Below are 16602 nucleotides of genomic sequence, written 5' to 3'. Positions count from 1 at the left end.
AGACAGATCTATAACATTATATTTACTACAATGTACATTTACATCTAGAGGCCCACAGAGTCTTGTCTCAACCAGTTGACAATAAGTAAAGTCAAGTTCATGTTTAACACATCATGAAGATAGGTCAGTGCAACATCGATTCACTTCCTCCTGAGTGTGTCAGTGATGCCTTTGCCTTTCTTTCCTCATGTGTGTTGTAGAGTGAAGGGGAGTTTCGGGATAAACTCTCCCCCATTTACGTCACCCTCAACTTTAGCCTGGATCCTCTCGCTCCACTGGACCTCCATGGCCTGAGACCCATTCTAAACTACCAGACAACACATATTATAAAGCAGAAGGTATGTACTAACTACATTATTCAATTAGGAACATTTTGAATTTCAGTTGATATCCTGAATTGACTGAATCGAACTGGATTTGACCCCAACCATGCCAGACATCATACCTTGTAGAGCAGAGAGAATGTGTAGAGAATATCTGGTCATATTTATCAGACCACATAACTAACCGTTTAGAGCAGGTGCACCACAAATACCCATACTGAAACTCCCGACTACACAACCTAGAGAGCAGGGGTTAGCAACAGGGTCCCACGGGCCCATAGATTTTTTCCTCCCTCAAATGTTGTTAGTAAAAACAAAAATTTTCCAAATATTCCCACAGATAAAAATAAATTTTAAAAAGAGGCGTGATTGTGTCTCAATGTAATCAAGTTTAGAAATTATTGTCATTTTCAAATACAATCTATTTTTGGGCTTGTGGTCAATTTGCAGTGAACAAATTATTATAATTATTTTCCGGCCCCCCCATCCATTCGCTCTGACAAAAATTGGCCCGCGGCTGAATCTAGTTGCCTACCCCTGCTATAGAGGGTAGCCTATGAACATAGTGCACACTCAATTGAGTTATTCTACCAGACTTCATGACTTCACACACAATGTGCACCTTATCTACATCCCCCGATATTTACATTTTGTGCCAGAAAGTAGAAAGGGATAAGGTCAGAAGTGGCTATTTTGAAATTGATTTCATATGGAGGACCCCTCAGTATTGCTGGTCCCCATATGGCTAAAGGTTGGGGGTTAGTCCTTATATACTAGGCACTGAATTACAATATGTGGTAGCCATAGAGTTGGATAGATGGCACACTTGCTACAAAGCCTTTTTTACTCTACTTTAGAATAGATGAAAGCCTTCAACGGCACTGCCCATGCTGTCACATAAGTGAATTGAGAGTAGAATCCTCAGGGGTGTGAAGGTGGGGAGTCACGGCTATGCGAAAAAAACAGAGGGAGAACTGACGGCTCTTTCTAGTGGGGCGCTGAGGCTAGCCATCTGGTTGTGGTTTGTTTATGTATGTTGCCAGTGGTCTCCGCCATGTCGAGAGCCCAGCGAGCCAGACTTGGAGCACGTGTGTTTATATATATGTGTGTGTGTGTGTGTGTGCGCCGAGCCTCTCACTATTGGCAGAGAAACCAATACAACCTAGCTAGAACAGCTTTTGGGAACAGCCTGGACTTTCCACGCTTATGTTATTACACTGAAACATTTAGCAATCTCTCTCTCTTCCTCTTGCACTTCTCAACTTGTCAAAACATGAATAAAGTTTCTTCCTCTTCTTAACGCCCCTTTTTTGTCCCATGGAGGGTGGGCGATGGGAAGATGGAGGGATGAAAGAGAGAGAGAGTGAGGGAGGGGAGAAGATCAGCTAGGGAGGGTAGGGCAGTGATTGTGTGTGACCTTTACCAGACCCCGTGCGCTCCTCTGTCTTGTGATGTTGTGTTGACTGACCGATTGCCACATAGACTTGCGTGAACGATAACATTGGATGCTTTAAATTAGTGATCACCACGGAGACGGAGTGAGTGGTCGCCTGTGCCGACTCTGCACTGTCGTAGCATTCTTTTGGGCTCTAATGTTTTCCACATGTTGCTGCCGGGATGGATGGGGTGGTAGTGTAACAATGGGTTCACAGTACGCAGTTGCAATGTTGCAGGAGCGATGTTGGAGACTGAAAGAAAGAGGAGTAGGAGAGAGAGGGAAGAGAGATAGTCTAGTCAAATCATATTCTATTTATACTGTACTGTGATTTGTACAGTCTTTACTCTTTAGTGACAGAGTGCTTAGGAGACCAATTCCTCTCCTCCCTAAGCAGCTCAAGTCTTTCCTTTTTCCTCCCATTCCTTCCTTTCTTCATGTTGGAGTACATCTACCTTTCTTGAACATCTTTCCTCTCCTCATCCCCACCAAAATGAAACACTCCTTCCGTTCATTCTCACCTTCTCCCCTTCACTCATTTGCTTTCCCTTTTTCCGTCCTTCACTTATCCCCTTACTTCTCACTCCTCCCATTCATCCCCTCATTTAGGGGGTTATTCATACATCTTCATTGCCGTGGTAAATGTACCAGCGGTTGTTCAAAAACCAATGTAAATCTTCATAGAACTGCATGCTGTTTTTGCAGTTTTAGAAAATATAGTGGCTAGGTGATAAGCCGATAATCTTAGTGAGTTTGATTAATGTCTTTCTTGGTATCACATAACTCTCTGTTTCTCAATCTCTCTCTCTCTTTCAGTAGAAGAAGTGAGACTTGTTTTTAGCATTCTAAGATGTGTTTGCTTTGGCATTGATTTCACTATGTCAATTATGTACATTAGCTGAATTGGCTCTAATAATTTTCTTCTTCATAAAAATCTAAATCTCTCTCCATCTCTCTCTCTCCATCCCTCTGTTCTGCAGGCCCAGATTCAACTGGACTGTGGGGAGGACAACATCTGTGTTCCTGACCTCAAACTGGCCGTTTATGGGTGAGCTGAAGTCCCCTCTCCGTTACCTGAGACCAAGGCATTACTCCGGAATAGACTCCTTTGCTTTTCTCCCCTCTCCCTCTTGACCCATCGACAGGGGAAGGGACTCAGTACGTCTCCAGCATATTGCTTTCACCTGTCACATCCTTTCAGATCAGTGGGAACCAATGAAAGAAGAGGAGGAAAATAAAATTGGATACAGACCAGTGAGAGGTCTATAATAGTGGGTGTTTTGTGTTAAAAGGTCAACTCCAGCGCAGAAAGTATTTTTTTTTTATGCTACATAAATTACTAGCATATTACATGGTCAAATGATACACAGTAGCACCCTATGGCATACTTGTTTGTTTCTCTGGAATTCATTTAAAGCAGCACCACTGGGCACCATTTGGTACCAGGTTGTTACCAATGTTATTTTAATTTTTTTGAAGCAAGTATCATATGAGTTTGTAATTTTGAAGACATAGCCACAGGAACATATACAAAACTATGTGGACACCCCTTCAAATTAGTGGATTCGGCTAGTTCAGCCACACCCGTTGCTGACAGGTGTATAAAATCGAGCACACAGCCATGCAATCTCCATAGACAAACATTGGCAGTAGAATGGCCCAACTGAAGAGCTCAGTGACTTTCAACATGGCACCATCATAGGATGCCACCTTTCCAACAAGTCAGTTAGTCAGATTTCTGCCCTGCTAGAGCTGCCCCGGTCAACTGTAAGTGCTGTTATTGTGAAGTGGTAGGCCACACAAGCTCACAGAACGAGACCGCAGAGTGCTGAAGCATGTAGCATGTAAAAATTGTCTGTCCTCGGTTGCAACACTCACTACCGAGTTCCAAACTGCCTCTGGAAGCAACGTCAGCACAATAACTGTTCGTCGGGAGCTTCATGAAATGGGTTTCCATGGCTGAGCAGCCACACACAAGCCTAAGATCACCATGCACAATGCCAAGCGTTGGCTGGAGTGGTGTAAAGCTCTCCGCCATTGGACTCTGGAGCAGTGGAAACGCGTTCTCTGGAGAGATTAATCACACTTCACCATCTGGCAGTCCGACGGGCAAATCTAGGTTTGGCCAATGCCAGGAGAACGCTAACTGCCCAAATGCATAGTGCCAACTGTAATGTTTGGTGGTGGAGGAATAATGGTCTGGGGCTGTGTTTCATGGTTCGTGCTAGGCCCCTTAGTTCCAGTGAAGGGACATCTTAGCGCTACAGCATACAATGACATTCTAGACGATTCTGTGCTTCCAACTTTGTGGCAACAGTTTGGGGAAGGCCCTTTCCTGTTTCAGCATGACAATGCCTCCATGCACAAAGCGAGGTCCATACAGAAATGGTTTGTCGAGATCGGTGTGGAAGAACTTGACTGGCCTGCACAGAGACCTGACCTCAACCCCATCGAAAACCTTTGGGATGAATTGGAACGCCGACTGCGAGCCAGGCCTAATCGTGGAACATCAGTGCCCAACCTCACTAATGCTCTTGTGGCTGAATGGAAGCAAGTCCCTGCAGCAATGTTCCAACATAGTGGAAAGCCTTCCCAGAAGAGTGGAGGCTGTTATAGCAGCAAAGGGGGGACCAACTCCAACTGGTTTGTATCCTCTTGCTCATGGTTATTAATGGTTGATCATTGTTGTTTGAGTGTTGGATAACAGCAGTGTATGTTGCATTTTATCCTGAATGGACCAACTGGGACCACTAAACTAGAGGATGTTTTGTGTTCACAACCTTGAGGCTCATCTCGGAGATGAATGTTATTTACTACTGGTACTTTGTGTGGTACATCCTCTGGGTTCAATTAAACATTGAACTATTTGAATGTACACATGATTATATTTAATGTACATGTTTTCCTGTATCTTATAACATCTTAAAAGCTTTGAATCAAATCAAATGCGACTTACAACCCCCTCTCTCCCTCACCACCTCAAACCTCCACTCCTCTCTCGGAGTCGGCAGCACGGTGTTCGGGATAGACTATCCATGGTGTCACTTCCTCTGCACTTCGTTAAACTGGCCTGGCCATAATTGGAATCAGCTGTGTGGTCCTGGTGTAGAGCATGGGGTCATTGTGTCTAGACCTCCAGTGGACAGAGGGAGGGGCATGAGAGGAAGAGAATGGGGCAATGAAAGAGGGGACAACCAAGGGACCGAGGAGGTCATATGGTTGGGGGCGGTGGGGGCTGGCTCTCCACCAGGACCCCACAGCTGATTCCAATTATGGCCAGGCCAGTTTAACGAAGTGCAGAGGAAGTGACACCATGGATAGTCTATCCCGAACACCGTGCTGCCGACTCCGAGAGAGGAGTGGAGGTTTGAGGTGGTGAGGGAGAGAGGGGGTTGTAAGTCGCATTTGATTTGATTCAAAGCTTTTAAGATGTTATAAGATACAGGAAAACATGTACATGAAATATAATCATGTGTACAATCAAATAGTTCAATGTTTAATTGAACCCAGAGGATGTACCACACAACGTACCAGTAGTAAATAACATTCATCTCCGAGATGGGCCTCAAGGTTGTGAACACAAAACATCCCCTCACATTGGAATTCTCGGGAAGCAAACAATTTAAGGCCTAAAAAAACCAGCTGTGTATTACATTAACGGAGGTCATCGAAGTGAAAGTGCTGAATCATAGATGCTTTTCTGAGTGACTGAGTGATTTGGTCTCGTGGAAACTGAAAACACACATTCCACTGTTTTTCATGGGAAACACTTAACATGATTGTATTAATGTGCCGCTAATAAAAATCACATGGCAAAGTCGTGAAACAAACTACTACGAGAGAGAGCAAGGAAAAGAGCTAGAACTAGTTTAGTGGTCCCAGTTGGTCCATTCAGGATAAAATGCAACATACTCTGCTGTTGACCAACACTCAAACAACAACGATCAACCATTAATAACCATGAGCAAGAGGATACAAACCATTTTGTTACTCTCCTGGGAATAGAAGCGCATTTCTGCAATCAAGGTATGTAAACATATACACCACATGACCAAAGGTATGTGGACACCTGCTCACCGAACATGTCATTCCAAAATCATGGGCATTAATATGGAGTTGTTCCCTCCCTTTGCTGCTATAACAGCCTCCACTCTTCTGGGAAGGCTTTCCACTAGATGTTGGAACATTGCTGCTGGGACTTGCTTCCATTCAGCCACAAGAGCATTAGTGAGGTTGGGCACTGATGTTCGATGATTAGGCCTGGCTCGCAGTCGGCGTTCCAATTCATCCCAAAGGTGTTCGATGGGGTTGAGGTCAGGTCTCTGTGCAGGCCAGTCAAGTTCTTCCACACTGATCTCGACAAACCATTTCTGTATGGACCTTGCTTTGTGCATGGGGGCATTGTCATGCTGAAACAGGAAAGGACCTTCCCCAAACTGTTGCCACAAAGTTGGAAGCACAGAATCGTCTAGAATGTAATTGTATGCTGTAGCGCTAAGATTTCCCTTCACTGGAACTAAGGGGCCTAGCCCGAACCATGAAAAACAGCCCCAGACCATTATTTCTCCTCCACCAAACATTACAGTTGGCACTATGCATTCGGGCAGGTAGCGTTCTCCTGGCATTCGCCAAACCCAGAGGTACTCTATACAGCTTTTAGAATGTTCCTGTGACTCACCAAGTAAATAGCAGCAAAGTTTCTAGGCACAGAATACTACACATGTACCTTTGAAACAATGTCAGATCTTCAACGTTATATCCACTATCAGAAAAAAATCAATGGACTGGGCAGCACCTCCTACTGGACAGTTGATCTATTTACAGCTACCCTTTGGTCTCCCATCCAGGGTTTTAATCAAGCCCTGCTTAGCTTTAATATTTGTCACCAACTACTACCAATGTGCTATCTTGAGAATGATTATTGAGAGATCTCTTAATAATTAAATAGATTCACTGTTGCTATCGAAGTAATTCAAAAGGGTAGGTTTAACAGAGCAAATGAAATGTAACCATACTCTATAAGTCATATATCATCAATGATACTATTTAGGCCTATATAGCATTTGCAAAGTCATCAACAGCTATTGTTTCAATTCAACCCAGGGTTCAACTAAAAATAAACAATACATACAGGCCAGGGGTTTCAAGCTCAAGTTGATTTGAAATGTAATCTTCAAGTTAATCATTATTTTGTTGGTGGTCTGTTGATATCCCTCTAGTGGTGTGGGGGCTGTGCTTTGGCAAAGTGGGTGGGGTTATATCCTGCCTGGTTGGCCCTGTCCGGGGGTATCGTCGGTGCAATAGTCTATGTGCCGGGGGGCTAGGGTCAGTCTGTTATATCTGGTGTTATTCTCCTGTCTTATCCGGTGTCCTGTGTGAATTTAAGTATGCTCCCTCTAATTCTCTCTCTCTCCCGCTCTCCCTCCCATCCCGGAGGACCTGAGCCCTAGGACCATGGCTCAGGACTACCTGGCCTGATGACTCCTTGCTGTCCCCAGTCCACCTGGTCGTGCTGCTGCTCCAGTTTCCATTCTTCTGCCTGCGGCTATGGAACCCTGACCTGTTCACCGGACGCGCTACCTTGTCCCAGACCTGCTGTTGCTGTTTTCAACTCTCTCTCTCTACCGCACCTGCTATTTCAACCTCTAAATGCCCAGCTATGAAAATCCAAGTGACATTTACTCCTGATGTACTGACCTGTTGCAACCTCTACAACCACTGTGATTATTATTTGACCCTGCTGGTCATCTATGAACGTTTGAACATCTTGGAGAAAAATCTGGCCTTAATGGCCATGTACTGTTATAATCTCCACCCGGCACAGCCAGAAGGGGACTGGCCACCCCTCAGAGCCTGGTTCCTCTCTAGGTTTCTTCCTAGGTTTCTGCCCTTCTAGGGAGTTTTTCCTAGCCACCGTGCTTCTACATCTGCATTGCTTGCTGTATGGGGTTTTAGGCTGTGTTTCTGTATAAGCACTTTGTGACATCTGCTGATGTAAAAAGGGCTTTATAAATAAAATTTGATTGATTGATTGATTGACTTAGTCTGGCTTTAATTCCAGTTTGTCTACAAATTAATAATTGATATGTTGGATTCAAGTCTCCATCTCAACCAAGAATCAAAGTTAAACAATAGGATTAAATCAAATCAAACTTTATTTAAAGTGCATGTAAAGTTTGATTTGATTTGATTTAGTCCTATTTTCTAACTTTGATTCTTTGTTGAGATGGAGACGTGAATCCAACATATCAATTATTAATTTGTAGACAAACTGGAATTAAAGCCAGACTAAGTCAGTGGCACAAAATATACATCTCTTTCAAATGTTGATATTTGGTTGCGTTGACAACCAAACAGAATTCAATATAACTTTTGCAATACAGTAAATGGCATATTAACTTGTAGACAACTTAACAAATAATATGTTGGATTCACGTCTCCAACTAAAGCAAAAATAAAAGTTAAAGAATAGGATTAAGTCAGTGGCTCAGATGAAACTATCAAAGCATTAGATATTCTTTAAATGTTGATATTTGGTTGCGTTGTCAACCGAACACAATTCAATATTACTTTTGTAAAACAGTAAATAGCCTAAAGTTAAGGCTATCTTACAAACTAATGTAACAGTATTTATTCAACCTTAAAATTAGTTACACATCCATAGCCAGATTTTTAAGGTAGTCTACTGTAACTATAAATGTCTTATGTAATCATAGAAAGCGTGCATGTTAAAGATAGCATGCAAAGGTCGCAGCTCTGTGGAGATCTTCATAATTGCTATAATAATCTGCGTAGAATCTTGAACAGCATTGATCCCTTGCACTATGTAGTTTTAATGTAATCTCAACAGCAATCCAGGTCATTTGGTTCTGCCATTAGATGAAGCACAGTGATAACACATTAAGTTGTTGGATAAATATAAAATATCTGACATTGTGCTTTTAAATGGTTGAAAGCGCAGTGACAACACATTTAGATGACTACTAAACCAAAAATCAAACATTGTTTTTCCATTGGAATTTGGTTGTGCTTTTAGATGGTTGAAAGCATAGTGATAACACATTGGGAATTCAACAAAATTCTGGCTGTCTTTTTGAGTGGGTGAATAAAGGTTAAAATCTCATTGATTAATGTCTCAACCAAATATTACCCACATTTCCACGTTGAAATTACCTAGTGTGCCCAGTGGGAACACACTTAGGAAGATACCGGCCATTCACTGTAGGATACACACGTATGGTTACCACCACCATTTGGAAAACGTAGGATGCTTGGAGTCAAGTTTGAGACAACGTTGTGTGGTGGTGTGGTTGTGTGTTTGCAGGATAATGTTTTTTCCCCCCACTGATATTGTGACAGACAATGTCCAGCAGCTCCCTATCAAATATTTAATTGCTCTTCAAAGATGAAAGGAGATTATTTACTATGTTCGTCAAATGTAGACAATGCAAATTCCATGAGACAAAATATCTGCAACAGGTCTCGTCATGCTTGGGGAAATGTCTGAAAAAAAGAAAAAAAAACTACTTTTGATTGTTTTACATTGTTGTTGTATTTTCTTGTGGTTTTCTTAGCGATAGGACAGAGGTGTATCTGGGTGACGAGAACTCCCTGACCCTGACCTTCAATGCCAGGAACGAGGGAGAGGGCGGGGCCTATGAGGCAGAGCTTTACGTGGTGCTACCCCCGGAGGCTGACTACAGTGGTATAGCTCGCAACAATGCGGTGAGGGAGCAACTGTCCTGTCCCTCTTCTGCTACGGCTAATGGAAATGACAGTGCTAAAATAATAAAGATCCCTACTTGCGCTAATGTGAATGCTAATGCTAATCCACATAACAATAATTTAACTAATATCAATATAGTGTTGATACTAATTATAGCCTGATGACTAAAACAATGGTTCTGATATAAATAGTTTGAGAAAATGTGGAAATGCTGTGAAGTAAATCGCTGTCTTTGTCTCTCTCTCCATGATTTTGCTCGTACTGTATCTCATAAGCAGAGTCTGACTCAGCTGACCTGTAGCTACGAGGCAGAGAATCAGACCCGCTATCTGGTCTGTGACCTGGGCAACCCTATGAAGTCTGGAACAAGTGTAAGTGGATCATCATGGACTAACTGTTTCTTAAATTCAAATTTAGCTTTATTGTCACGAAAGGAACAATCCAATGTTGCCAAAGCATTATGGTACTTCTGTCCCTCTGATTGTGAGTTTCTGTATGTCTTTGCAATTCTGATGCTGCGTGGCCCAGATTGATCCAGGGCCTGTTAATGACTGTTTGTGTGTTTATGACAGACTGCCTTTCTGACAGATCTGAGGTAGCTATATCTCTAGTGTCTTTGTGGCTGAACGCCTGTCTTTTCTATGGATCTTCACAGTTGTGGGCAGGCCTCCGCTTCACTGTGCCCCGACTGATGGACACTCACAATACAGTGCAGTTTGAGCTCCAGATACGCAGGTAAGTCACAGTTGCAGCTTCAGCACAGAAAGTGTATAAATTACTTTGTATTTATTGAAATTATTCATATTTAGTTGAATGTGAGAGGTTGAATGTATCTTTCCTTTTTAAAGTGTTTTGTTAAATTACCTAAATCCTTCTAAATACTTCCATACTTACTACCTTGTCCTGACTGAGCTAAGGTTAGGGTTAGTGGATAGTTAGTTCAAATGTTGTCGACAGTTAGGCGAACGTCTACAAACCATCTACAGTATTTGGCACAATCCAAATGAAGTGTTGCACTTGTCCGTTCTTTCTCTGCTCAGTAAAAATGAGAATAAATCCCAGAGTGATGATGAGCTCTTTCATCTGGAGGTGGCTGTGTTCGCCGATGTTATCCTACAGGGGTGAGTGGTCATGGCTGGATGGACAAACAAACAAACAAACAAATGACTGAATGCTCTCCATCACCATCACTAATAAACATACTCCCTGTTTAGCTACACTCAAAGTGACTGGGTACCAATATATTGTACCTCAACAGCCCCAGCAACATTGTAAATTATGTTTCTTTATAAACTGGGTCGTTCGAACCCTGAATGCTGATTGGCTGATAGCTGTGGTATGACAAAACATTTATTTTTACCGCTCAAATTACGTTGGTAACCAGTTTATAATAGCAATAAGGCACCTCAGGGTTTGTGGTATATGGCCAATATACCACGGCTAAGGGCTGTATCCAGGCACTCGGCGTTGCGTCGTGCGTAAGAACAGCCCTTAGCAGTGGAATATTGACCATATACCACACCCCCTCGGGCCTTATTGCTTAAGTACCACATTCTGTTGGGTATGTCTGCTGCATCCACTCCTACTCTTTTCTTCTCTCTTCCACCGTGTATCTCTCTCCTTTTCTCGATTGAAGCGTTTCTCGTCCGGACAAGCTCCTCTTCCCTCCCCCGAACTGGAGGATGAGCCACAGCCTACAAGAGGAGCAGGATGTTGGGCCTGAGATCCAGCATGTGTACGAGGTACTCAGTGTGTGCCACGAGAGTGGATTTTGTGTTGTGTTTAGGGTTGGGTGGTTGAACAAATGCTTATCTTCATAGCTTCCTGGTACAGTATGCTGACTTGGGTTCTCTCTTTCGCTTCCTCTCGCTCTCTTCCTATTTTCTCTCTCTCTCGCTCTCTCTCGCTCTCTCTCAGTTGGTGAACAACGGGCCCAGTATGATCAGTCAGTCGGTGCTGGAGCTGCGCTGCCCTCTGAGAGCTCAGGGTCACGACCTTTTGTACCCTCTGGAGGTCATCACTCAGGGACCACTCTACTGCAGCTCCAACCACACCCTCAATGCACTGAAACTCAAGGTGAGGGACACACTTACACAGACACACACGTAAGGAGGTATACACGCAGGCTCATACTATACATCCGCAGACACTCATCCCAGATACTGTATACATTCACGCCCACCCCTGATACCTTGTCTTTTACTTTGTGTGGTGTCATATCATTCACAGTATTTATGCCAAGGATATGCAGTTGTCCATTGATACCCATGAAAGTATTCTGTGTGTGTTGCCAGCTCCAGCCTCCTACAACAGAGCAGCCTCCCTCCCCACTGACGGCCAGCCCTGAACACCACATCCAACGGAGAGAGGTCTACAGGGATCCTCTGGCCGAACAAGGCAACCTGGTGAGGCAGCCTGGTGTGTGTCTGTGTTTTGGGGAGAAGGGGGGGGTTCTACAGTCACCTTTGGTACGTGCAGTTAGTGTGATGATGTTGGCATGTACTGTGAGAACAAATATGGCTGAAAGGAAACCCCCAGACCGATAAAAAAACAGAACTCATTGTAGTTACAGATTCTTCAAATGGAAACATGACTATGCACACACGCAGCCCTCCACTGACAGGACTAACCCCACTCTCAGTCCCTCCAGTTTTATAAAGCCAGCTAGTAGTGCCTCCCGAGAGCTGTTCATCTGATCCCCCATATGAAGACTCCGGGAGATGTTTTCCCTAATTTCTTCCCCCTTTCTCTACTTTTTCTCCCCCTTTCTCTACTTTTTCTCCCCCTTTCTCTACTTTTTCTCCCCCCCACTCGTCTTGTTTAGGGGTAGACATGCCTAACCCATGTGGAGTCAACACTGACACACGACCGCAGAGGTCTGTTGACTCTGAAAACAGTAAAACAGCAGATAGCAGCTGTTAAATGAAGTCACTTGGCACTTGGTCCGGGAGCAGAGAAGCTAGAGAGTATAGTGGTGATAATGAGTGTCTTATGGGAGTTTATTGTCCTGCCTAACCTCTTCTCTTCCTGAAGTCATCGTCTATTATTCTTTTGTATTTATGTTCGTAGTTTTTCATCGTAAATGCAGTTTCTCTCTTAGAGTCAAGGCTTTCGTTTCATGTCCTAACGATAACCTCATGAGCTGAATTACCACAGAAAGAAAACATGAACAGTCATCCGCGGTTTCCCCTAATACCGCAAAACACAACCTGAAAGGAAATTATTTTTATCATGGAAGGAGATGAGGATATCTATCATAATAAGCTCTGCTCATAATTATACATGGTAGATCATTCATTTTATGTGAAATGAATGTATCCCAAAACAGCTCATTGTTTTTGTCCCCTTACATTCTCCACCCAATGATTCCTTCCTCCTCTCCCTATCATTCAGTATACTGTCACTTCAAAAACGAATGACCACAGAAAATGCACAACAAATGAACCATGGCTCCCCATTTTACACCAAGGACACAAAATGAACTACTGTCATTCCCTTTCATTAACAGCAATGGGAATCTCTCTCTACCAAAACCTTAAAGTCCAGTGTTTCCAGATTTCTATGAAACATGACCTATAATTAATTACAATAATGAGTTATATACGTTTCCTTCTAAAAACGTGTAATTAAGTATGTTAAAAAGCAGCTTTTCTGTGTTGTAATGGTGTGGGCATACCCCAACAACAGAATGGTGTGGGCGTATACCGGTCATAAAAAATATTAATACAAGTAGGCGACTGATGAGGCAGGATGACATCATTCTCTATGAGGAAATAGCAAGCATTTTTTAAATGGTCTGTTTGAGATACAGGTTTAAGGTGGGGTTTTTGAAGTGTTTTTTCTCCAATGTATGCTTTGGCCACAAATACGAGTATAAGACAAGTCAACATTATTTGAGTATGAGTTAACAGAATATGAACTTTTAAAAGTACGATTTTCACTGGACAATTACTTTAAAGATACATTATGGAAGTCCAGTTACTAATTGTTTATGTCCAATTTGGTCTTGAATGATACCCCAGAGCCAAAGTTCCATATAGCCTCTTGTACTGCTCACAATCACAGACTGTTAACAATAACTGTTTGTGAGACTGATTAAATGTAATGTACTGGTGGTCTGTGTTCCTTCCTCCATAGTCGTGTTCTACCGCTGAGTGCTGGAGGCTGCGCTGTCATGTGGGGTTACTGGAGAGAGGAAGCAGTGTCATTCTGACCGTTCGCTCACGCATCTGGCCTGAGACCTTCATTGAGGTGAGAGAGCGTGACTCTGTCATGTCCTGTATTGTACTGTGCTGTACTGCTCATATTAAATGGTCGTTTGAATAGCACATGTACCTTATATTCTGTTATGTAGATCAAATGTGATTGAATTTGGTATTGACAATCCTTATGATGATGTAGTATTAGTACTATAATGTAGTATTAGTACTATAATTCTACTGCTGTTATTAGTAGTAAAAAATGAAGAACGAAAGAAATACATATACATGTAGGTCCTGCTAGTCTGTGGTACAATGCCGCCCTCTCCTGGTAGTGAATTCTTACAATGAAAGGTATTTGGTTTTTGGTACATACATTGGAAATATATTTCAAATTATCAATTCAACTCATCCTTTCTTTGGACAAATGCTGCAGAGGGCATACAAGCAGTATGTGCTGGAGTGTTCTGTCCAGTACAGAGTCGAGAAGATGCCCTATGCCATCCCTCCCAAACTCAAACCCAGTGGATCCCAGAAGGCAAGCGCTGTTTTATATTCCCCTTTATTTAATAATCTGTTCATTTACCTTTATGGTATTGATGCTTTATGCCTGTCCTGTCTGTGTGATATCGTTTGAAAATGTGCACACAAAACATTTAAAAAATGTTACGTTATGAGTAATGTCACATTAAGATTTTAAATCATCAATTTTTTCAAGTGACTTCTCATTTCCCCACGGTAACAACATGTATTTGTGTTGCAGGTCCTGACTCCAGTGATGTGGATCAAGCCGGACAGCCAGTACACGGTACCACTGTGGATCATCATTCTGGCAATACTGGCTGGACTGCTGCTGCTCGCCCTGCTCATATATGTACTCTACAAGGTAAGGGTGGCTCATAAAGGACAAACCTAGCATACTAAATTACACACATGTAATGTCATAATGCTTGTTAACTGTTTATGGTTGAGAATACGTCATATAACCAGATGATGTCTTGGGACATCACATTTTGGTTGTTATATGGTCAAGCAACCACGTTCCTTTTACAACCAGCATACGACCTGACCATGATACCACCAGTTGTTGTCAGCTAGGAAGTAGCATAAAATGGTATCTAAAAACTATTAGATAAGGTCAAGTGTTTCAAATTTGAAAGTGTTGAAAGTGGATGTTGGTAGCAAATAATGATTGACATTTTACATTTTAGTCATTTAGCAGACGCTCTTATCCAGAGCGACTTACAATTAGTGAGTGCATACATTTTTCATACTGGCCCCCCCATCGTGGGAACTGCAAACTAACTGAACTGTCTGGTACAATGAGGGCTATTCATGTAATTATTACATTTGAAATTGTTATAAGTCTCCTTTCTCTTTCCATCTTTCCAGTTGGGCTTCTTCAAACGATCCAATCCTTATGGTACAGCCATGGAGAAAGCTCAACTCAAACCCCAGGCTTCTTCTGAGGCCTAAACGATGGACCATCCCAGATGTCGTTTCAAAAAACTGGAAAGGCATTGCGTTAGAGTTAACTTATAACTCTAAATGAACCACAGAATACTCATGTAGTCTTCAGCTAATGTCCATATGATGAGTACCACTGGGACCTCACTGGAATTCAGCCTTCTACTGTACTGGAATGAAGCAGGCAAACACACAACGAGATGTCTGGCCCGCATTATAACAGAGCTATCCTGAAAACGGGCATATTTTGCATACGGTTGCATAGAATCCAGCTTTTTGCTTTGATTTGGGGAAATATCCATCAAAGTAGCAACCCTGGCTGAGGCAATGGAGCATTTATTCAGTTGTTTGAGTCACCAAATATGTCTTTACCTATGAGGTGAGAATGTTGGGGAAAGTGTGCTATTGAACGGTAACGGCCAAAATCCTCTGATTTTCTAGGAGCAGAAAATGACTCATAAAATGGTATCAGTCTATGTAAAATGTGTTTTCTCAATGTCACAAAAAACACATTGATGGAGTTTGCTACTCCAAATTGCCTTACTTTGTCCCGAAACGGGCCATCCCTGACCCTGATGGCAAGTTAACATTGCCCACCATCTGCAAACAGGTGCTACTACTACTAACAAGTGCTTGTCGACCGTCAGTTAGTCAGGGTCATTGCACTGTTGGGCTGCTGGCAGTATACCACCACATCTGCCAACACGGGTGCGATATCAGATTTTCTACAGTGGTGTGCTGCCTCATAGCCACCAGTTGTCCGATAAGGGCTTGCTAGCTGGAGCGAGGTCAGAGATTATTTTAGAGGAAAGGCACATGGCCTTTATGCTTATACATATTATCTGTCATGTTCTTTCTGATGCATTATGTTACTATGCAACTTGACCACATTTGTAAATATAGTGCTAGAGGTTTTTAGATAATTGTTACAGTTGAAGGATATAACCTCACATCCACTAATCACTATTTATAACACGTTGTTGTGCATTCAACAAAATGAACTTGGTCATATTTAAGGAAATGTTTTCTTTGTTTTGAGCGGGTGTATATTTCAAAGTTGTACATTTATAATTTTGTGAAGAGTATTTCAAACTGCAATGAAAATAAGTTTTTCTGTGAAACTATTCCCTCCCATGTTGGGAGTTGTCATGGCTTTTTCATGTTGTTTTGCTGTTGATGACTGAAATTAAACTACCATTTTATTTTACCCTATCCAAATACAGATGCCGTATCTTAATTTGATCATCCTGTTGTTGCAGGAACTTTCCTGCACAGCAGGAAATACAAACGTGTAGTGTTTGAGGTTTAAAAAGGCTTCTAAAGTTTGTTATTTCAACTTAAAATGTTCAAAACTTGATTTTCCCTAACGAAAAATGTATCAACCTCTGCAAAATATGTCCATTAATTATAATCCTCATAATATTTCACATATACCGTTGCTGGAATTTGAAT

General features: G+C 42.3%; 1 protein-coding gene across 1 annotated transcript in view; it reads left to right on the top strand.

Annotated features, from left to right (window-relative positions):
- Window positions 1-16362, top strand: part of LOC121578017 (integrin alpha-5) — a 55893-nt gene extending 39531 nt beyond the window's left edge. The window contains exons 18-30 of the mRNA XM_041892057.2: window positions 201-338; window positions 2739-2806; window positions 9333-9483; window positions 9763-9855; window positions 10140-10219; window positions 10525-10605; window positions 11121-11226; window positions 11402-11560; window positions 11779-11889; window positions 13622-13735; window positions 14120-14221; window positions 14447-14569; window positions 15076-16362. Of these exons, the coding sequence (XP_041747991.1) occupies window positions 201-338; window positions 2739-2806; window positions 9333-9483; window positions 9763-9855; window positions 10140-10219; window positions 10525-10605; window positions 11121-11226; window positions 11402-11560; window positions 11779-11889; window positions 13622-13735; window positions 14120-14221; window positions 14447-14569; window positions 15076-15159 (1410 nt within the window). The 3' untranslated portion in view covers window positions 15160-16362. The remainder of the gene's footprint in view (window positions 1-200; window positions 339-2738; window positions 2807-9332; window positions 9484-9762; window positions 9856-10139; window positions 10220-10524; window positions 10606-11120; window positions 11227-11401; window positions 11561-11778; window positions 11890-13621; window positions 13736-14119; window positions 14222-14446; window positions 14570-15075) is intronic.
- Window positions 16363-16602: the final 240 nt, after the last annotated feature.

Source organism: Coregonus clupeaformis, chromosome 12, assembly GCF_020615455.1.
Source record: "Coregonus clupeaformis isolate EN_2021a chromosome 12, ASM2061545v1, whole genome shotgun sequence".
NCBI classification, from domain to species: Eukaryota; Metazoa; Chordata; class Actinopteri; order Salmoniformes; family Salmonidae; genus Coregonus; species Coregonus clupeaformis.
This window is presented reverse-complemented; position numbering and strand designations above follow the sequence as displayed.